The 22,778-nt window shown below is 32.0% G+C and overlaps 2 protein-coding genes and 1 long non-coding RNA gene across 4 annotated transcripts in view; 2 read left to right on the top strand and 1 right to left on the bottom strand.

The window, feature by feature from the left end:
* LOC136066591 (uncharacterized) overlaps nucleotides 1-22,778 on the top strand; it is a 77,095-nt gene that overhangs the window by 33,139 nt on the left and 21,178 nt on the right. The gene's annotated exons all lie outside the window — the stretch shown is intronic.
* On the bottom strand, nucleotides 305-6,694 carry LOC111998383 (protein NRT1/ PTR FAMILY 7.1). 2 transcript variants are annotated; one of them, XM_024030480.2, is made up of 6 exons: nucleotides 6,378-6,694; nucleotides 3,516-3,575; nucleotides 2,767-2,881; nucleotides 2,407-2,624; nucleotides 1,748-2,307; nucleotides 305-1,477 (listed from the first exon to the last, which is right to left on the bottom strand). In XM_024030480.2, the coding sequence occupies exons 2-6, from the start codon at nucleotides 3,552-3,554 to the stop codon at nucleotides 619-621; spliced, it is 1,791 nt and encodes a 596-aa protein (XP_023886248.1). In that variant the 5' UTR covers nucleotides 3,555-3,575; nucleotides 6,378-6,694; the 3' UTR covers nucleotides 305-618. The 2 variants fall into 2 exon arrangements, with proteins under 2 accessions (XP_023886248.1, XP_065627294.1); XM_065771222.1 differs by lacking the exon at nucleotides 6,378-6,694 and adding an exon at nucleotides 3,936-4,034.
* LOC111998385 (AP2/ERF and B3 domain-containing transcription factor At1g51120) lies at nucleotides 10,579-11,971 on the top strand. The gene has a single exon (XM_024030482.2). The coding sequence runs from the start codon at nucleotides 10,770-10,772 to the stop codon at nucleotides 11,850-11,852; it is 1,083 nt and encodes a 360-aa protein (XP_023886250.1). The 5' UTR covers nucleotides 10,579-10,769; the 3' UTR covers nucleotides 11,853-11,971.

The raw sequence follows: 22,778 nt of genomic DNA, 5'->3' as shown, positions 1-22,778 counted from the left end.
TTCCACTTAGGAAGTGTTTGATTTGCTGTGATGTGCTCTTGATGTAATACATATTATAATGATATGATATTAAAGTTTTTGGTTTATTTTTTTTTTTTTAACATTACCGTAATTTAAAATTACAAAATATATTACATCACCGTGATCTTATTAGCTTCCTAAATAATGTAGTGTTATATTCTTATATTAAGATTATATTAATGTAAGATTATAATAATGTAATATTACGGTGTAATATAATATCATGGTAAACCAAATGCTCATTTAGTGTAACTGATTAAAGAGTGTATTGAAAAGTGTAAGGTAATTGAAAAGGAGATGTTCATTTATTTTTGACATTTACAATATATGGGACACCATTGATAAAACCATAAAATTCAAAATCACACATGACATTAGCTAATGTGGTCAACCTTATCTCACTGAAATCCTACCATAATATATAAGAAAGCAATCATCCCTTGTAACGACTCTTTTTTTTCATCAAACGTCACCAACAAAGATCATGCTTCCTTCTTGTGAAAATGTCCATTCTAAAAGTCACGATAGAACCAATAGACCTCAAAATAACATTAAAAAAAGAAAAAAAGCATTTGACTGATAAGTAAGAGAAAAAGTCTAGACTTTGTTGAGCAATTCATTTCCTGGTCCTTCCTTTTGAATTTCCTCCTCACTGTCCTCAAGGTTGATGCCTTTGTACCACTTAGCCAAAAACAAGTAAATCACAAAGTCAAAAGCCGTGAGAACTGCAATAAGAAAGTAAAACCTGTCCATGTGGCCTGTGTTCAAGTTATTTGGTATCCAACCAGGGTTGTTGCCTTTTGCAGTGATTTTCATGACCATGTTAACCAACATGCTACTAACATAGTTTCCAAGAGAAATTGAAGCCATGCAAAGCGAGCTGCCAAAGCTTTTGATACCATCTGGAGCTTGTTCATTAAAGAATTCCAATTGACCAACATACATAAACACTTCAGAAGCACCAACAAGAACATACTGTGGAATTTGCCAAAATATGCTTAAGGAGCTACTCTTCTCACCAGGGACCACATATTTAAGTCTTTGGATCTCAGTGGCACCAGCTGCAAGCATTGCCAACATTCCAATAATGAGTCCAACACCCATTCTTTGAAGCCCCGTTAAGCCCTTGGGATTACCACTTAGTTTTCCAACAAAGGGAACAAGGATTTGGCTATAAAGTCCTGTGCAAATAAGTACACTGCAGATATCAAAGGCAGACATACTAGCCGCTGGGATGTGAAACTCTCCAAATTTTGTTTTCATCACATCGCCTTGCTCAACAAAGAGGGAAGCCATTTGAGTGAATACGACTGAGTAGATTATTGTGCATAGCCAAATGGGTAGCATTTTCATAACACATTTTGCTTCTTCAACTTGAGTCACAGTGCAAAGTCTCCATGGATTTTTTGGACCATAAACATCATTCTCTGTTACAGTTGCTGCCTTGTCCAAAAATCTGAAAATTTTCAAGAAATAGATAAGTATGTTACAGACCAAAATTAATAAATCAATTAGTAATTTAAATTAACTACAGGATAGACATATAGGCCATGCAATAATCAAGTTGGCATTCACTAAACAACATGGTATTAACAAAACAAACAAAGTAATACTAGCCTAGATACATGGTATTAACAAAACAAACAAATTAATACTAGCCTAGATACATGGTCACGATGGATACGCAAAAACAAGTAAAGAAGTCTTTTTCAATATATATACTTACTCAAACTCACTGCTATGAAGAATCTTTCTACTCCCTTTAATTGCAGACTCTGGTCCTTCCAATTCATATAGATCATTTGGGTTGCCTGGAACAATGTCCCATTTCTTAGCAGCAGCCACAAATACCTGAGCAACACGTGGCAAAGGGTTGCCAGATGGTTGTACATATCGGTATTTAGGGGTTCCGATAAAAAATGACAATAAGCCAACGATAGCTGAACCTAAGGATACCAAAAAGCCAAGTGTCCACATCCCATTGTCCTCATAGTAGACCAAAATGGTGTTTGAGAAAAGAGACCCTACATTGAGTGCAAAGTAAAAACAGGCAAAGAAAGCTGCTTTCGATTTCTTTTGTTTAGGGTTTGCCTCATCAAATTGGTCTGCTCCAAATGTTGCTAGGGTTGGTTGATGACCTCCATATCCTAAGGCTACTAAATATATAGATAAGTAAAAAATGTCGATGCCAATTGGAGATGTGGGCAGGCAATCCATTTTTCCATCACCACAACCATTCGGTTTGATCAAGAAAAGCCAAGAAGTGAGGGATAATAGCACCAAACCCTAATGATAGATAAAATAAAATTTTGGTTAGCACAATTTTTTTTTTAAATGCACTAATAAAAGTTTTAAAAATATAATTGAAGATGATATATTAATTACCAAAACAAGAATGATCTGAAAAATTGCACAGGTTAAGTAACGGCCCCAATATGAATCACTGAGGAATGCTCCCACAAGAGAGAATAAATATACAGTTCCAGTCCATTTGCTAACATTGTTGGCGGCAGTGGCATTTTCTTGATCAAGAACTCTAGTTAAGAACAAAACCAAGTTCACTCCAACACCAAAGAAAGCTAGTGTTGCTAGACCTTGATTTGCTATTCCATATTAACCAAGTAGAAGAAAAAATAAAATAAAATCAATACCACGTTATGAGCATTAAAAAAAAATGGGGTGGAGAATATAATAAATATTAATAGTTAATAGTTAATAGAAAGTATATAGGTGATTCGTTGATACCTAACAAGATGCATGTGTATTTCCACCCTCCTGTGCTAGTCACTTTTTCTTCTTTCTGATTGAAGTTTTTGGCCACAACTTCTGCATCTCCAAAGTTACAATTATATTCTCTATCCTGTTAGAATAAAAATGATAAAATATATCAAATTGGCAAATTGAAAAAATAAGGGAAATGAAAATTTAGGATTTCAAAGGATAAGATTGTAATTAAAAAGAAACCATCATATATTTGACTGAACAAAAGAAAATTTCCAGAGGATCACAAAAATATGATATTGCTTGACACATAATATCAATAGCTAAATAATACAAAATGTCATATACTTTATCGAGTAGGGACAACTAAAGTAAGAAAATATGGAGTCAAAATAATTGCATGGCCAAAGCCAATCAGACCACAAGAAAAGGAGCCCAAGTAATTGATTGGCATATTAAAGATTACCATGTTTTTTTTTTCCATGGATTAAATATTACATCATATTTGATAGTTAAATCACATTTTTTTTCATGAATTAAATATTATATCATATTTAATAGTTAAATCATAAGTAGTGCCGTGGTCGTAGGCCAAAGTATACAACGTCCTCAACTCACTCACTAGCTAGACCAAAGTGTGCATATCCATTCAATTTCAAATACGGATCATTTAGACCACAGCTCCTACCACTTGACTTTTGAAAAAATTTCCATTGAATCTAGAAAAATATTTTCTATTTGTGAAACTTTCACTTGAATAATAGTTTCCTAACCTTTAGCGCAGTTTCATTGGTGAAGTTAAGTGAACCCATGGCTGCCTTTCAGGGTTTCTTCTGCAACACATCAAAATATTAATTAAACATGGATAGAATCATAATAACTTTGTGACTATAACTACTGAATTTCTTAAAGCGAACTTAAAAGGTACCCAAGATTTCAACATGATTTCAACACGATTTCAATACCTTACTAAGCAAGAAATACAACAAAATACTTTTAAAATGTTATACGTGCCTAATTTATTACTATTATAGAAAAACAAAGAGAGAGGAAGAAAAACAACAACATGAACAAGATGAGTTATTAAACATTTAAAGCAATATGGGGTGGAAAATGATGAGGCTCTTGCAAATTATAGTTCCAACTCAATAAAGTTGACCAAATATAATGCATGCTCACGTAAAAGAACTTACCAAAGAGTATGAAGAAGATAAATATGAATTTGAAGATGAAGAATTTGATGAAGAAGAAGAAGAAGAAGATTGCAAAGCACAGTATTTGTTAAGGAGATGGTTGCTAAGAATGGAGGGTGAATGTGTTCAATTTATAGGAAATGAGAAAGTGTGGAAGTATGTACAGGAAGGGCAAGTCATTTTCAAACTAACTATATCCTAGCTATTTACTCAACAGCACAGTTTTATTTATTTCGTTTTTATTCAAAGATATAAAAAAAATGGAAAAAAGTATTTGTGGAACAAAATGAAAGAAAAGTCAGTCGGAAGAGCCAAAGCCACAAACTAGGTCATTTCTTCCATGAATTTGTTTTGATAGTGGGATTTTATTTCCACGTGACACTGACATCATCTTAACTCTCTCTCAGATCTATCTCTCTATTTTTCCCAAGTTTTTGGTTTTCACTCAAACTGACAATTGCTCCTTTCCCACTTATTGGATTTACATGGGAATTGATCTTATCCGTGAAAAAGAAAAAAATTTCATCAATAAGCATTAGGTGCAGTTAATGAATAGTAGTTTTAGGTATGTCCAAGAAAAATGTCTTTATCCCATCAATTCAACGTTTGCAGTGAGAAGAAATTACTTTCAGCGGTCAGCTGTAATTACTCTTTTTATAAAGTAATTAGTTATGAGCTCCCAAATAAAATTCATTTTCCCCTGGTTTTAAATTTTCGGGTTATATATAAATATTTTATGTTTCAATTCGGGGCTAGGAAAATACCAACATTAATGTGGACAAATTATTGTTACAAATATCTATTATCTTTAGTCAATACAATTCATCTGGACAAATCTAGAGATTGAAATGTGAAGCTTAGTGCAACTTTCCTATCACAGGCATGTTGTTAAACATCATTATCATCAAATCAAGCAACCAAAAAAACAAAAAACAAAAAAACTATATATATAAACACACACACATAAAACGTTTGTCTAAGGATTCTATAAAAAATAACATTTTATTAGCATGCAGTTATATTAATAAGAAGAATGAAAACCTATGATCCAATGGCAGAATTTAAAAAAAAAAATAATAATCTAATATAATTTTATTGGGTGATGTAACATCAAAAAAGAATTGTTACACCAAGTATAACTTGATTGAATGATACAAATCAATACCTAAATTTTTTTTAAGGATTCTATAATAAATACCATTTTTTGAGCATGAAAATTATTAGGAAAAATGAGAATTTATGATCCAATCGCAAAATTTAATCTAATAAAATTTTATTGAGTAGTGTAACATGAATTACTACACCAAATATAACTTGATACCAAATATAACTTGATTGAATGATACAAATCAATACCTAAATCACAAAAGGTTAAACATTTGGATACTTTCATTAGCAAATAATGTATAAATATACAAATTAAGCTACAAATTGAAACAAAAGATGTTCTATATTTTGTTCTTCACGATGTATTTTTAAATTTTGATTATCAATAAAGCCTTTCTGGCATGATTCTAAAAAATAAAAAATAAAACTTAAATATGTGAATATAATAAGCCAAAAGCAAATAGAGATAAGGATGTGGTTCAATGGCTCATGCTATAAATTTGGCAAACTTGTAAACCTAGACCTTACTAGAAAAGATCATAAGAAAGCAAAGGCTTCTACCCAATTTTTTTTCTTTCTTTTTTCTAACTAATGAAGATGAATATTACAATGTGAAGGCTCACTTTGTTCTAAAGCATACTTTACCATACTCAAGGAAATAGTGTGGTCCTTCCCAATAATTTGATATTGACAACTGATCTAGAGTCCCAATTTAACATCAAACTTTCTTTTCCTCCTCTCAATAATCCTGATTTTAACGTATTGACATTCATCACCGAAGCACTTATGATTATAACACTGTTCAAATAAAAAAATTTGCATCATTGGGCAACAAAATACTAAAGAACAAAATAAAATAAAATGAATAAAGCTAGAATTAATGAAAGTTTTATGCTAGACCCACGCATTACTTTATTGATCCGTTTTTTTAATAGGAAAAGAAATTTTTTAAAAGAAAAAAAATCAAATTAAGATACGAAGTGCATGGTTATGGTTTGTATTATATGTAGACATCAGATATACCGAACATAATTCTAATTCCACCAAAAGGTCAAATTGATTAGTTATTAATCAACAACAAATATAATGTGAAATATCATAGGTGAAAGCAATCTAAAGAAAACAAAAACAATTAGCTAGAAAGCAATTTAAAAAAAAAAATAGTATGCCGTATTAAAAATAGTATTAGTGATGTTACTTTGATAACAACTTATCACACGGCAATAATGTATTAGTTATGTTACTCTGATAGCAACTTATCACACAGCAATAATGAAAAAAAAAAAACATTAATTTTATATCCTTAGCATTAAACAAATTCTAGATATCACCAACCTTTTACGGAATTTAACCAAGGCCAAAGTAACTTGTTCCGGAATTGTACCAAATTCCGGTGATGGTGAAGAACTTGTGTCGCCAATTACAATTGGCAATGCAACCTGTGAAATCACTCGCTTTCCTTGAAAACTAGAAAACCCGTTGAATCCTTTTGTCATTTATGGTGGACAAGTAAACCTGTGAAACTGATCAGCAAAGCAATTCTCTCAAACTCACAATCCCTTCAAACAATCAATGTCCTTTGCAAACCCTTCTCTCACTTCTTGACTTGTAGCTCACACGTATAAGCATAATAATCTATGGACTTGAGAGAGAGAAGGAAAGAGAGAGAAAAAAAAACATGTATGTCACACTGTAACAATGGAACACTTTTATAATCAAAGTGAGTATCACTCACATATTAATTAGTCAGCGTTCTGTTCCATAACTTACTCCTAAATAAGCTCGTTCACTTTTTCTAGGACCAAACTAGTTTACAATTCCTAATCTTAAGCTGCGAGGAATTCAAAGCTGTGGTTTATTTGTACTACACTACCCTCTGGTCTAAGTGCGATTAAGAAGTAAAATTTTGATTAGTATCAAATATTTGTGGAGGGTCTGATCAAAAAAAAAATTGTGGAGGGTCATTACTCATTAGTCATCGCAATCTAGAGCTTGTACCATTTTATTGGGTATATATGATTTGTAATCAGATTTTTCTCTCCCCCTACTATTTCTCAACGGAGAATAGGTCTTTGAGATTTAAAAAATTGGGGCACGTGTCCGCTGATAGTTTCTATATAGTAAAACTATCATCAATTATTATTGCACTAAATATATATATATATATATAAATTATCTTATTAATTTCTCTAAGATTTTAAAATAATTAGATGAATTAATTTAATTATTATTTATTTAATTAAATGATAAGAAGTAAGAGTTCTATATGATTCGGAAGTCTTAAGTGATGAGTTAGTATTATACTAGTATTATTTTAGTAAAAATCTGGAATAAGCTATAAACTCGGATCGTCTTTACACTTTGTTGTGTATGTATATGTTTGAACATTAATTCCATACATCTTTCTGTATTTTAATTGGAAGATTTGATCATTAAAAGTTTTGGAAAGAAAATTGAACTCTTGCATTAAATGAAGGGCAATAATAATAATGATGATGATTAATTGATTATATTGTATTAAGTATATCATTTCATACTTATACTTTTAATTGTTTCTCCAAAAAATAACGCTTTTTGAGAACCTCCAAAAAATAATGCTTTTACTTTAATTAAACATGCTCTTTGATAAGTAATCCATTTGATGACTGATCGAAAAAGATACAAATTATTATCAAAAAAAAAGAGAGGCAAATTACCATATTTATGAACAAGTATTTTAAGGTCTGCTTTTGTACAATCAAGCCATATAAAAAATTTATAAATAAATAAATATATATATATATTTATAAATTATAGACATAAGGAAATTATAATCGTATGTCGATGATTCCTAAACTATTGAAAGGAAAAAAAAAAGGTTCATTTGCAATGTTGGTTGCTTTGAAACCTGGAATATTTGAATAGATGGACAAGAAAAAAGATGAAAATGGAAAGAGTGATAAAGGAAATATTGTGTATTCCCGGTTTCCCACCTTAGGGGATGTGTTGCATATCATAACATCAAGTAACTAGAGTCTTGGAGCAGTGCAACCTATTTCAATTGTTTGTTTGATAAAATTTTTGTTCAAATAATTGGTTTAATTTCAATTTTTCATTAGTCACCTCACATCATAACTAAACCAATTTTATGAATGTCCATTATCTTTTATCACACACTTAGTGTTTTATTTTATGCTCCATCAAGTATAGCATGTCACGTGTTCGATTTTTTTTTTTTATTCATTTTAAACTTTGACTATTTTACACATACACATATGCTAGTTGAGTACCTGTGCGATGCATAGATTAAAAAAAAAATTATATGTAAATAAAAAAATATATTAATTAACCATCTTAATGATCAATGAGCTACTTGAAAGTTTAATAGTTCCACCTAAAAGTAAAATAATTATCTTAGTAATTAATAAATCATGTTACAAAAACAAATTAATTTAACAAATTGAACCACTTGGGGCAAGCATATAGTGTGTAAGTTTTATCATAGTCAAAAACAAAATTATGACTGAATTTTATTTTAAATTACTTTAAGCTTTTGGTTAATAGAATTTTAGTTTAAATAGAATTTAAAATTTTTTTAATTTCAGTTAATAGAGTTCAACCTATAATAAACTATCCTAACAATTATGTATAAGGTTCAAAGCTTCTTTCTCCCAATTATTGAATTATAAAAAATTAAAATTAAAGCTGTAAACTTGACAATTAGGAAGGGTGTCCGTATAATATATGAGATAAAAGGATTTCTATTCTCCGGCATTTTTCTAATTAAAATCCATTATTTTTAGTATAAAATTGGGACCCTTATTTGTAGTATATAAGTATAGAGTCTGAATTTGGTAAGGATGAGGTATAATACCCATGTTTTACACCATTCATACATCGGTTTTTCACTTAAAATTCAATACATTCTACCACACCTAATAATATTTCAATAAACTCCCAATTGAGTTGGATTTGCATTTGGGTATTAAAATTGATTGAGTGTGATTGTATTTATTCTTTAATATGTGATTGATAATGTGGCATATTGAGATTGGAGGGTGTAAAACTTGAATTTTATATTACATCCTTATAGAATTTAATCTGATACGTATAGCCCAATAGTAAAGAACCTTCTATTACTATGACGTTTTGTATATGAATTTGTAAAAAACATTATGACAAACTGGCAATTAATATGGTGAACGATAATGGGGGACAAAACCCAATTGAATAACATTATACAGACACACGACCCACGTACAGACTATACAAATAGTTGGTGAAATGACCTTAAAATGTTCCTTAGTACATCATATCACACCGAATTGAGTTGGATTTTCATATGATTATTAGAATTGAGTGGGTATAATTATGTTTATTTTTTAATATGTGATATGATAACATTTCATGTTGGGGTTGGAAGGTGTAAAACTTAGGTTTTACACCACATCCATATAAAATTCAATCTCATAAGTATAAACGAGTAGTAAAGAACCTTCTATTTTTGTGACATGGTGTATATGATTTTGTAAAGAACATTATGACAAACTAGCAATTAATATGGTGAACAATAATGGCGGACAAGACCCAATTGAGTAGCGTTATAAAGACACACGGACTCACAGTCTGTACAGCCAGTTGGTGAAATGACCTTTGAACGTTCCTCAGTTAGGAAGTAAAAGTAGTAGAGAAATTAGCGCCAACATTAACTCAAGTTTACCTAATTTAGGTTAGGCAGTTTATTTTATTTTTGATAAATAGCCGAAAAGGTTAGGTAGCTGTGGATATATAGCATTTCTCTTTAGTTAAACTATATAATTTGAACAACAAGATACTTGAGTCCAAAATTTTAAAATAATTTTTTTAAACGAAAGATGGATAAAAAGTATAACAATTTTGTCATATGTAGTTGTTACTAAACAATTTTTCGGAACCACCCAACAATTAAGATTTTAGTTTTATTGTATTCAACACTGTGTATTTGGAAAAGCCAACACGTGAAGTAACCAAAAACATGTTACAGCTCAACACATTTTTTGTTTATTTTGACTGGTTTGGTGCTTGTTGGATATGTGTCTTAGGATGATTCACTATAGGCCAAATCGTAATAGAATTCATGGTTAAAGTCAACATGTTTTAGGCTCTGTCCATCAATCCCCGACCAAAAAAAGGAATTCAGTTGTGTTCAGTTTTTTGAGTTCACCCATAAGCACTTATTTGAAGCGGGGAGCCAGGAACCGTAGTTGTTGATAGGATGCAAACATATCCAAAAATACAAAGAAACTTGCATACACCTGAACTGAATATACATGTAACAAAATGGGGTTAACTTCGTTTTAAAAATTTAATCAACTTTTGCCTATATTAAGACAAGGCCACTTCATGAATATTGTTCCAACTATTTTGGAATTACATTTTACACGTATAAGAATATTTCGTCTACTCTAGAATGTGATATATGGTTTTTAACTCGGTTGTCATACCTGATTTTAGTTTTAATCTTTAACATTTTCCACCTTCCAAATACAGAACCTGCCATGTTGATGCAACAGAACACCTTTCATTACCAGATTTTCTTCTCCTTTAATTTCTCCCAGAAACATTCTGATTTGTCCTCAAATCCTTCTCATACCCCCTCATCCTTTAAAATCCCACCTTGCTTCTCTTCCGGTTCCATTAGATTTTCTTGTCTCATATTTCTTTTCTGTTTGCCTTTATTTAGTATTCAAATTTCTTCTACATTCTACAATGGAAGAAGATGCTTCAAGCATGATTTCAAGTGCCAATAAAATGAATGCAACGGCAGAAACTTCAGATTCAAACAACACTTACTACACTTTGCTTGGATGCAAGCGCATGAGACACGAAAACAATAATAATGCCTCCTCCTTAGCGAAATTCAAAGGGGTTGTTCCTCAGCAAAATGGACATTGGGGTGCACAGATATATGCCAACCACCAGAGGATTTGGCTTGGGACATTTAAATCTGAAAAGGAGGCAGCTATGGCTTATGATAGCGCGGCAATCAAGCTTCGTAGTGGGGATTCACATAGAAATTTTCCATGGACTGAAAGGACAGCTCAGGAGCCTGAATTCCAAAAACATTATAGCACAGAAGCAGTGCTAAATATGATCAGGGATGGTTCTTATCCATCCAAATTTGCTGCTTTTTTACGTACTCAATCTCAAAGCAAAGATATGGGATTTAGTCTCAAGCAAACAAAGGTGCATGGTGATGGACAATTTTCATGTAGCCAACTTTTTCAAAAGGAATTGACACCAAGCGATGTAGGTAAGCTTAATAGACTTGTTATTCCAAAAAAATATGCTGTGAGATACTTTCCTTACATTTGTGAAAGTATGGAAGATAATGCTGCTGCTGCTGCTGCTGGTGATGGTAATGGTGTCGATGACATTGAGTTAGTATTTTATGACAAGTTAATGAAGTCATGGAAATTTCGATATTGTTATTGGAGGAGTAGCCAAAGTTTTGTGTTCACAAGAGGTTGGAATAGATTTGTGAAGGAGAAAAAATTGAAGGCAAATGATATTATCACATTTTATAGTTGTGAACGTGGTGAAAATGCAAAAGAGGGTGAAACATTTTGTTTAATTGATGTAATCTATAATGGGGGAGACAGCAAGAATTGTTTGGTTGAGGGGGTGAATGAAGTTCAGCTGGAATTGGATTTAAATTTGGGGAAAATGTTCACCTATAAAATGGATGAGGATGACAAAAAATTCAAGGAAGAGAAGATTTTGAGTGTACTGGATCCAATTCAAAAAGTGGATGACAAAGGTTTTAGGCTCTTTGGTGTAAATATCAACTGACAATTAATGGAGATGGTTCATTTTACGGGTTAATTCTTTAAATTAGAGTTTTATACTCACAGTGCTCATACATGAGACTGCAATAGTTGAAGCTTTGATTTCTTAGGTTCATTAGGTTTGTGGAAATTAATCTCCTTTTTTTCTTTCTTTCTTTTTTTGTGAAATTGTAATCTTGTTTGAAAAAATCAACCATAAACCGTAAATACTACGCAGGAAGATGATCCTTAATTTTGATTTTCTTCCTCTTCTTCCTTTTTTTTTTTTTTTTTTGGTCTAAGTACTTCAATTGGTAAATGAACTATGTAATTCTCCGGTAAGTGATAGGTGCAATTAGGTAAATCTGAATGTTAATTATGTAAGAGCAAAAGAGAGAGGGTAGAAGCCAAATAGGCTACTAATTTATTGGAAAGTTCTTACAGTTCTCTCCAAAAAAAAAAAAAAAGGAAACATACTAAAATGGAAGGAACTAGAATTCAATTAGGCTCCTAATCAATTGGAAACAAATTAGGCAAAACTTAAGTACACTACCTTAGGTTCATTAGGTTTGTGGAAATTATTTTCTTCTTTTTTCTTGGTCTAAGTACTTCAATTGGTAAATGAACTTTGTAATTCTCTAGTAAGTGATAGGTGCAATTAGGTAAATCTGAATGTTAATTATGTAAGAGCAAAAGAGAGAGGGTAGAAGCTAAATAGGCTACTAATTTATTGGAAAGTTCTTACAGTTCTCTCCACACACACACACACACACACACACACATCACTACCTTAGGTTCATTAGGTTTGTGGAAATTAATCCTTTTTTTTTTTTTTTTGCTTTCTTTTTTGTGTGTGAAGTTGTAACTTTGTTTGGAAAAATCAACCAAAAACCATTAATACTATGTAGGAAAATGTTTCTTAATTTTTTTTTTTTTTCTTCTTCTTCTTCTTCTTCTTCTTCTTCTTCTTCTTCTTCTTCTTTTTTCTTGGTCTAAGTACTTCAATGGGTAAGTGAACTTTGTAATTCTCCGGTTAGTGATAGGTGCAATTAGGTAAATCTAAATGTTAATTATATAAGAGCCAAAGAGAGAGGGTAAAACCCAAATAGGTTACTAATTTATTGGAAAGTTCTTACAATTCTCTCCCCAAAAAAAAAAAAAAATGGAAACATACTAAAATGGAAGAAAATAGAAGTCGGATAGGCCCCTAATCAATTGGAAACAAATTAGGCGAAACTTAGATACACTATCTTAGCTTTATTAGGTTTGTGGAAATTAATCTCTCTTTTTTTCTTTCTTTTTTCTTTTTTGTGAAATTGTAACATTGTTTGGAAAAATCAACCAAAAACCATTAATACTATGCAGGAAGATGTTTCTTAAGTTTGTTGTTGTTGTTGATGTTCTTCTTCTTCTTCTTCTTCTTTCTTGGTCTAAGTACTTCAATTGGTAAGTGATAGATGCAATTAGGTAAATCTAAATGTTAATTATATAAGAGCAAAAGAGAGAGGGTGGCAGCCAAATAGGCTTCTTATTTATTGGAAAGTTTTTTTAGTTCTCTCAACAAACAAAAAAGGAAAAAAAAAAAAGAAAAAAAAAAAGGAAACATACTAAAATGGAGGGAACTAGAAGTCAAATAGGCTCCTAATCTATTGGAAACAAATTAGGCGAAACTTAGGTACACTATCTTCAGTATACTATACCTAAAATACTCTATGTAAGTTTTATCCAAACTATGTTAAGTGCCTGTTTGATTTGGTTTGTTGAGCGTAAAAAGTGTGTTAGTCAACCCAAAACTAAAAAGGCAGGTTTATTAAAAATTTTCTGAAAGTGCATTATTAGGCTGGAAACATGTAAACCTACATTTTAGTGTGGCAACCTCTGAGCTACAATTGCAAAACGCAACATATGCATTTTCTCTTCTTCTTCTTTTTGGTTAAAAGGATAAGATAATTAATGTGTTAGATAATAGAGTTAACCCGAACCAAGCGGGTGGTACAAACAGAAGTGCAATCTCATTTGGTACGAGTGTTTAAGCAATGGTTTTAAATTTTTTTGGAAATATGTGTGGGTACAAAAATTTGTGGATATACGTGTAATGTTGTTTAAAAACTAAAAACATGTGTTTAAACTTGCGTACCAAACAGGGTCGCTATTACATCATTAGGGCGATACAAAATAAGTCAAAAAGGGAGTAGCTTGGTGGCAGCCAACTTTAGCAAGAAGATCTGCAGCTTTGTTAGCCTCCCTAAAACAGTGTTGAATCTTGATTTCCTAGAAAGCCCAAAGAGAACTCCTATAATCATTCAAAATTGGGTTAAACAGCCTATTAGAATATGAGTTGCTAGAGAGAAGCTTTACAGCTTCAGTGGCATCACATTCAATAATAAGCTTGATGATTCTAGCAAATTTAGCAAGGTTGATTCCATCATGTAAGGTCCATAACTTAGCCTCCAAACAAATGCGTTTTCTCAAAACATAAGGGTATGTTTGGTTATGTTGTTTAATTAACAGTTTTCGTTATTTAAACAACACAGCATGTATTTCCACAATAATTTTTCACCCACACATATTTTCACAGTACTTAAACAACGTGACTAGAACAACATTACCAAATGGACCCTAAATATTAATATTGTGAAGTACATAATTTGTAAGTAACTTGCTTCATTATTTGGGAAATGACAATTGGTCACTATCAGTTTTTCATCAACTAGCTCACAAGATAATTTAGGTAAATGTATTGCAACTCCTCCAGAAATATTATGATCAATCTGATTTTCTTACTAGCTTCTATCAAAGCAACTTTTCCTTTAGTAATATGTCTAATGTCTCATAATTTTAAACTATTTTCTTACTAGTTGTCTCTCTCTTTTTTTTTTTTTTAATAATAATATTGTGCAGTACAATTTAAACTTGGATTATTAGTATGAATTTGTAATCTTTTTGCATTATCATTTTTTACTTCATGATGATGAAATTTTTTGAGATTTAATTAATATTAATAAGAAGTCATTAATAGTAATAACACGTGTTTATGACACTAAAGAAACTAATACAAATATTATTATAATAATACCAATAATATATTATTATTATTAAGAAGTTGATACTAAATGAAATAACCTCCCTTATATATACATTTTTTGTCATTTTCAACTCAAACGGCACTTTTATAAGTGCTAGCCAAATACTCGGCTTTTTCAAAAAGCATTTTGTCACAGTTTTAACCAAACGATTTGCTTTTTAAAAAACTCAATTTTATACCACACTTTTTTAAAACTACCACTTTTTCAAAAAGTATAGTTTTAAAAAGCTGAACCAAACTGACATTAGATCCTTTATGATGAAGTCTTCCCTTCTCTTTTTTCTCATAACCCACAAGGTTACATTTGAACCCACTTTTTCTTCCCAACTTATATCTTATTCTCCTAAAGTTAACAACTTTTTTTTTTGGGTAATCATACTCTCTTCCCTTGAGATTTGGGGAAATAACATGTCACTCCAAACTTGAAGGGAAAAACACTTCTCCCCCCCCCCCCCCTCCTTGATATCTAATTGACCAAATCTCCAAACTTGAAGGGAAAAACACTTCCCCCCCCCCCCCCCCTCCTTGATATCTAATTGACCAAACTTTGTTAAATTAATATTAAAAATGTTATATACTAACTTGCTCTTTGCTTAAGGGTAAGGAGATAAAAAATTATCCTCCATTTCATAATTAAAATTCATTGTTTTAAATTTTTAATTAAAGTGTATTTCAAATATTAAGTTTGAATTTAGCTTATTATTTTTATTTTCTTTTTTCAATGGGTCATGGAGAGATTTGTCATTACAAGTGTTTTGGTGGTTGAAAATTTTTATATTTTTATTATAAATTTATTAGTTATTTCTTACAAACCATGTTTAAACTTTTGTAAAGAGATTCTTATAGAAATTTAAAATATTTCATTTTTAATATAAATAGAATGGGGGAAATATAAATTTCTTCAAACCTCAAGGGAGATGAGTGTTTTTTTTTATTATTTAATTAAGCTTGGAGTGAAGTGTCATTTCCCCAAAACGCAAGAAAGAGGAGTGTAATTACCTATTTTTTAAAAGAGAATCAACAACCTTTTTTGGATAGGTTAGTATTCATCTATTTATCTATATCTCTTAACTTCATAAATAAAGAAGGTAAATATACAAATCCTTAATCATTAATCCTTACATCCACAAATAAAGACCTTTTACTAACTAGTCTTTAGAGATATATGATTTCACTCTTTTGATGCAACATATAGAAGCCCTTTTTCTTGCAACAAGTTCATTCCCCTTGCATTCTCAAAAAAAAAAAAAAAAAAAGTTCATCCCCCTTGTGTTATTGCTTATATTTTTAGGATGATTGCTCTTCTTTTGTTCCTTAGTTTTCTTTCTTAATGAAAGTTTTAGTTTATAAATAAAATAAAAATAAAATAAAATAACTTCATATTGTGACCCAAACTAAGATGATTTAGATGCATGAGTTTCAATTAGCTCAACTAATAAAGTCTCTTGTCCTTAAATAAATGATCTAAAATCAAATCTCATCTACATACACGAGTGTGCGCATGCGCACACAAAAACTTATTGATGTCTTTGTTTAATGATATGGTAAAAAAAAAACTATAATCCAAACACCATAGATTTCAAATCCTATCCTATCTTTAAAAATTAAAGATATAAAAAAGCTGTGGTTCTGTTTACCAAAACAAAGTAATTTTTTGTTGAAGATTTCCTAGCCAAATTGAATAGTACAACGTAAACATTCTCATTTCACATGACTTTCACCTTCTTTTTCTTTTTTGAATTCTATTTTTGCAAGGAAAATTATCAGTAAAAGCCAAAAGATCAGGAACATGTTCAACTTATGCATTTTTGTCGATTATTCCAAAATTTTCATTATAGACAAGTAAACCACTACATATATCTATGATTTTCCCCATAGAAAATGAAAATTTCCAAGTCATATATAAGTGGAACCTATTTTCAAGCCAAAAGAAAAGGAAATGTGATAAGGATAGGTCCATATTACACTGTGCAACACTGACTTATCAAATCAAACACATTACACAAAAGTGTCCCATGTATTCAAAATGTTCCTATCAGTTAGATAAGCTGTCTTCCACTCACAAACTTTACTCTATTTGTTTAGTCATTGTTCATAGGAAAATAAAACTGTCCACCACCCTCTGTCTCTTCTTAACTCCACCAGTCTTCTTGCTTCTGCGCTCAATTGCGTAGGTCGGTCATCCTAATCAGCTTCCTTGTCACATTACATAGGGCCTGCACTTTGTTTTTAACAAAGTCTGTATCATTGATGATTTTTATGTTTAATCTTGTTGCGAGAAAATTTAGGATCTGATTTTTTTTTTTTTTTTTGGTTTGCCACAATTCTAATGTGCCCGTGTATGATTTGTAAAGAAAAAATAGTAAGTTTATACAAAAATTTATAAATATAAAGTCATAGTCTTTCACATTAGAGTTATGATAAAGTTGTAATTCTAGAACAATTCTGCTATTTTTGAAATAGACAAAAATTAGGTCAAATGTTTGTTCAATGAATCACTAACAACCAAAGCGGCAAGAGATTTTAAATAATGATAATAATAATTTTGTTAATGTTTTTAAAAAAGAAAAAACCTCCAAAATTATTTGGAGGAATCTTTCTTCCTTCCATTAGGTGACTGTTGACTGTCGGTGAACTACCTTACCTTGATAATTAGTCTGTTTATGTGTATTATTGGACTCATCAAGATGTCAATAGTTGGCAAATGTTGTGTTGAATTTGAAGAGTATCAATGAATCACTAACAAACAAACACGGCAAAAGATTTTAAATAATAATTTTGTGAATGTTTTTAAAAGGAAAAAACCTCCAAAATTATTTGGAAGAATTTTTCTTCCATCCACTACGTGATTGTTGATGAACTATCTTACTTTGATAATTAGTATTTTTATTTTTTATGGGCCTTGATAATTTATTTAAGAACAAACTAATTAATCAAAAAGTTTAAAAGAGTCGTGAATGCTTTAAAGTTCTTATATTGCTCCAATTAAACACGAGAAAAGAATGTTTAAGACATTATGATTTAGTCCCACCATATGACCATATTTTCAAAAAAAAAGAAAAAAAGATTTGACTCATTCATTACGTACCAGTGGAAAACATCCTGATTGTTGGTGGCAAAACCCAAAAAGAAAATAAGGACAAGTAATTAGGTAAGAGAAATTCTAGAAATATCAAATATCAAAACTAATACTAAGAAAATTCATAGATACCGTGGACTTTGTCCATTAATCTGATCTGTGCGTCTGGGGTTCTGAATTCTTGGACCTACTGAGACTACTGGTTTTGAACTTTTGATGCCAATTTGAATTGTGCACCATGCTGATTGTAACATTGCTGGATACCACCAATATAAATAAATAAATAAATATAAATATATATATATATATATATATAGCGGCACCCTTAACTGCTCCCAGACAAGACTTCATTTTTATAAAATTCAAGGGACGCTAACATTTTGTTAGTGGAGAAAAAGATTTAAACTCATGATCAAAGAGTTTGGTAATCATTTATAAGAGAGACCATCATTTTGTTAGTGGAGAAAAGATTCAAACTCATGACCTAAGGCGTCGGTAATATTTTTGCCAATGGTCTCTTAAAAATAAATACTACTTATGCAAGGTGAATTTTTGTCATAATTAAGATAGGACTCGACCCCAGTGTGGCCGATGGCAAATTTGACCTCTTTGGGCATGACAGATTAGTGTCTTTCTTTCTTTTCTTTTCTTTTTTTTTTTTTTTTTTTCCTTTTTATTTAATAAAAGGTTAGAAGAAAAATTAAAGTCTTGATCAGTATGACGTATGTGCAATAGTCCAAATGTCAGGCTAACACGGTGGCCATGACAAAGACCATAAGAATGCCATCATATATATATAATATTGTCCTCAATTTCTCACAAGAATGTTAGGGTATATACCACATCCAAATACTCTGTTCTTAAAATCTGGTAAAATACATTTTAAAACCTATATTTTAGAGGGGATTTCAACTTAAACCATATGGTAATTTTAAAATTGAATTAAACCTTCAACTTTAAAACTGTAACAGATTAAACCTTACTAGTCTCATCACATGCGCAAAAGTCTTTTTTTTTTTTTTGGTTAGTGGTCCTATTTTGTAAAAAAAAAAATGTTTTTTTTTTATATATATATATTTTTTATTTTGAAATGAGCCTGAGAGAAACAGAGACAGAAGAGAGAGAGAGAGAGAGAGAGAGAGAGAGAGAGAGAGAGAGAGAGAGAGAGCTTAAAGAAGAGATGTTTGAGAACGAACATAGAAAAATGAGTAACGGAGGGCTAACATGGTTAGGTATTAAATTGGTTTTAGGAAAGAAATTAGTCAATTTTAAAATGTCTTAGACTTGATTGGTATTGACCCAAATCTTAGGGGTGTCCAAGCAAACCCGAAACCCGACCAACCCGTCCAACCCGGCCTAAAAACTGATCGACTCGACGCTGGTGACGGTCGGCAGCAAGTCTCCGCCCATAAAACCTGAGACCGACGAGTCGGTTGACAGTTTTGAGCATGAAAAACCAATTTTCAACTGACTTGACCGAGAAACACATCAGAAAATGGTTACTATTTATTTTCCTCCGATTTTACACTGAGATCTCGCCGGATCTCTTTGAGATCTGGCCTGATCTCGTTGAGATCTGCCGAGATCTCTTCAAGATCCAACCTAATCTAGTTGAGATCTGCCAAGATCTCCTTAAGATCCGGTCAGATCTGGCCTAATCTCGTTGAGATTTGCCAAGAGATTTCGGAGAAATCCGGCGATGATTTCTGCAAAATCCAATGATTTACACAGTTCGAAATCGACCGATACTCGACCGGCGAACCGCTAACATCCGACCACCCGAACCGCTGCCATCAGCGGGTCGGCGGCAGGTTCAGGTTTAGGAGACCCAATTTGGTCGGGTCGATTCCCAGTTGGGCACAAACCCAACCCAGACCGACCCGTGGACAACCCTACCAAATCTCATGATATGTTAGTGAAATTTACCATAATAATAATAGAGTTTAAATTCAGTTAGGCTGTGGCGTAAAACACTGGTTTTACGCCAGCCAATAAAACACAGCCACGTCATATTCTTTTAAGTGATAAGTTAAATTCCTCTCCAAACACAGAATGAAATAAGAAAACCCACAAAAACTTACAGCCTTGCTTCCTCCCTCTTCCATGAGAGTAATATTCAATCTTATTAGAGAGTAATTCTTTCATTCTTGTAATCTTAATTCACGTCAATGGGCTCAAATTCATGTTGTTAATCTTATCAGAGAGTAATTCTTTCATTCTTGTAATCTTTAATTCACATCAATGGGATCAAATTCATGTTGTTGTTCTTCTTCTTCTCCAAATCCTAAGAAATTGAAATTCACACTCACTTCTTATTCTTATTCCTCAACTTCCCCACCGCAACAGCTTTTTCCGAAACCCATTTTGGAAACCCGAAATCTTGTACTCCCAGCATTACAATGACGTCATTCTCGAGCAGCCTTTATCCTCCAGCAATGTCATTGTCTCCCACTCCAACGATTTCCTCAGCTTCCAATTCGCATTTTTCTCCAACAGTGTCAGAATCTTCAACCGAACCACTGATCGGGATACCTCTCTCCTTCAACCCCTCATATATCAAAATCACCACCTCCTATGGCGTTCACAAGGTCAAAGCCATCCTGAACATTCGAGACCCATGGAAGTACTTTGTTTTTGATGATTGAATTGTGTGGTGTGGTGGAGGTTTGGGCAAGCAAAGATGGAAGAGGGAGGAAGCAGGGCTGTGGGTTTCTGTGGGTTTTCTTATTTCGTTCTGTGTTTGGAGAGGAATTTAACTTATCACTCAAAAGAAGATGACGTGGCTATGTTCTATTGGCTGGCGTAAAACCTTTACGCCACAGCCTGACCGAATTTAAACTCATAATAATAATAATAATAAGTGTGAACATGCTCAAAAAATTGTGTATATCATATGTAAAATGATGAACATTGTGTTTTAAGGAGCAGTACATTAACCGTAAGAAATTTTCCCAAATGGAACATTCAAATCTAACCGTAAGAATTTTTCCCAAATGGAACATTCAAATCTAACCTGTTGTTTGACATGGCAAAGAAATGCTACAATGTGCATTATACGCGGGGCTGAAAACCCACTCAAACATTGGGCTGACTGTTGTGAAATGAAATTAAAACAGTTTAGTTTCTTATTAGGTGGTCATCCACTAGTAGGATACGAAATACATGTAAATGGCCAGTGAGATAACGTATTTGATACAATCTATCATCTATGTAATAGTTTGACTGATACCGAAGACATACCACTGGTGACAGCTTAGCATATATATATATATATATATACACACACTACACACGTGTGTAAAGTCGATTAAGCTACGAAGAGGAAGTGATGTAATTGATTTTGACTGGATGCTCCGTGTGGCGTTAAGGGCCGCACAAAATTACTGCTAAAAGCCGCATTGCTGGAACTGCAAAGTGAAGAAAAAAGGCTGGCCACTTTGCCCAAGCCTCTCAATTTCCAACACTAGACAAAATGGAATTGAAATGAAAATTTGATTGTATTTATCAAAACTGGTTTGAAAATACAGAAGGGCTTTTACATGAATAGTACCAGATAAATTGTACATTGTAGATAAAAATGTGACTAATATTTGACCCTTCAAGAAAAAGTGTACAATTCTTATAACTACAATATACACTTTACATGAATAGTGCAATGTAAAAATAATTTTTTTCCAATATAGAAACTTGCTTCGTATTTTGTTTCGGCTTCTTAAACTAATCATGCTTACAAGTTACGGGTTACATTTCCCTCAAAAACAAAAAAAAAAAAGTTACAAGTTACAACCCACCTCCTATTTCTCCATTAATTACGTATCTTAAAAAACAAAAGGATAAAGTGCAAATTACATGCTTAAAGTTTAGGGGTGTTTAAATTTTGCATCTAAAGTTTCAGAATTTAAATTTTACTTCTTAATATTCTATTCCGTTTGCATTAGCAACCCCTCTATTCGTATTTTCCATTAAGTGTTATATAAACTTGCTACACTTGTTTAATTTGTCTAATAAATTGATGTCACATCATTTTTGTAGTCTAAAAAAAATTAAATAATTAAAAATGACATGGCATCATTTTATTAGACAAACTAAACATACATAATAAGTTTATGTGGTATTTAATAGAAAATTTGGATGAAAGGATTGCTGATGCAAACAGAATAGAACTCCAAGAGTAAAATTCCAAATTATGAAATTTTATGATATAAAATTTAACTACTTTCAAACTTTAGGGACTGTACATTGCAACTTTAGCTGAAACAAAAATAAAATCATTGTTATGTTACCGATTAATGGAACATAAAGGAGTGTATTAGGCTATTGGGCCTAGATATAGACCGTTAACTGAAAGTCTGAAACACAGGCCTAGGTGGGTTATACTTGGAAGCTTTTATAACCATAGACTACGTCCACCTACTTTAGAAGCTTTTATATTGGCCCATGACTTAGTCTATTTCTTTCTGAATAAGGGTTGTCAATGGGCCGGGTCGGGCCGGCCCGGCCCATTTTTACTTGGCCCATGGGCACAATGGGCTGGGCATAATGGGCTATTAACTAGTTAATGGGCCGGGTCGGGCTGGGCCGAAAGAGAAAACCTTAGCCCATGACCCTGCCCATGGGCAATGCCCATTTTGTTTTTAGCGAGTTGGGCTATCGGGTTGGGCCTAATGGGTCACCCATGGACTTGTGTTAGCATATTATTTTATTATTTTTATAAAGAAAGAATCAATTTTTTATAAGGAAATAATCAATCTATTTTTTTAAAGGAAAGAATTAAATAATTTAATACT

This window comes from Quercus suber, unplaced genomic scaffold, assembly GCF_002906115.3.
Source record: "Quercus suber isolate HL8 unplaced genomic scaffold, Cork oak 2.0 scaffold_40, whole genome shotgun sequence".
NCBI lineage: Eukaryota > Viridiplantae > Streptophyta > Magnoliopsida > Fagales > Fagaceae > Quercus > Quercus suber.
The sequence above is the reverse complement of the archived record's forward strand: the minus strand, read 5'-3'. Positions and strand labels throughout refer to the sequence as shown.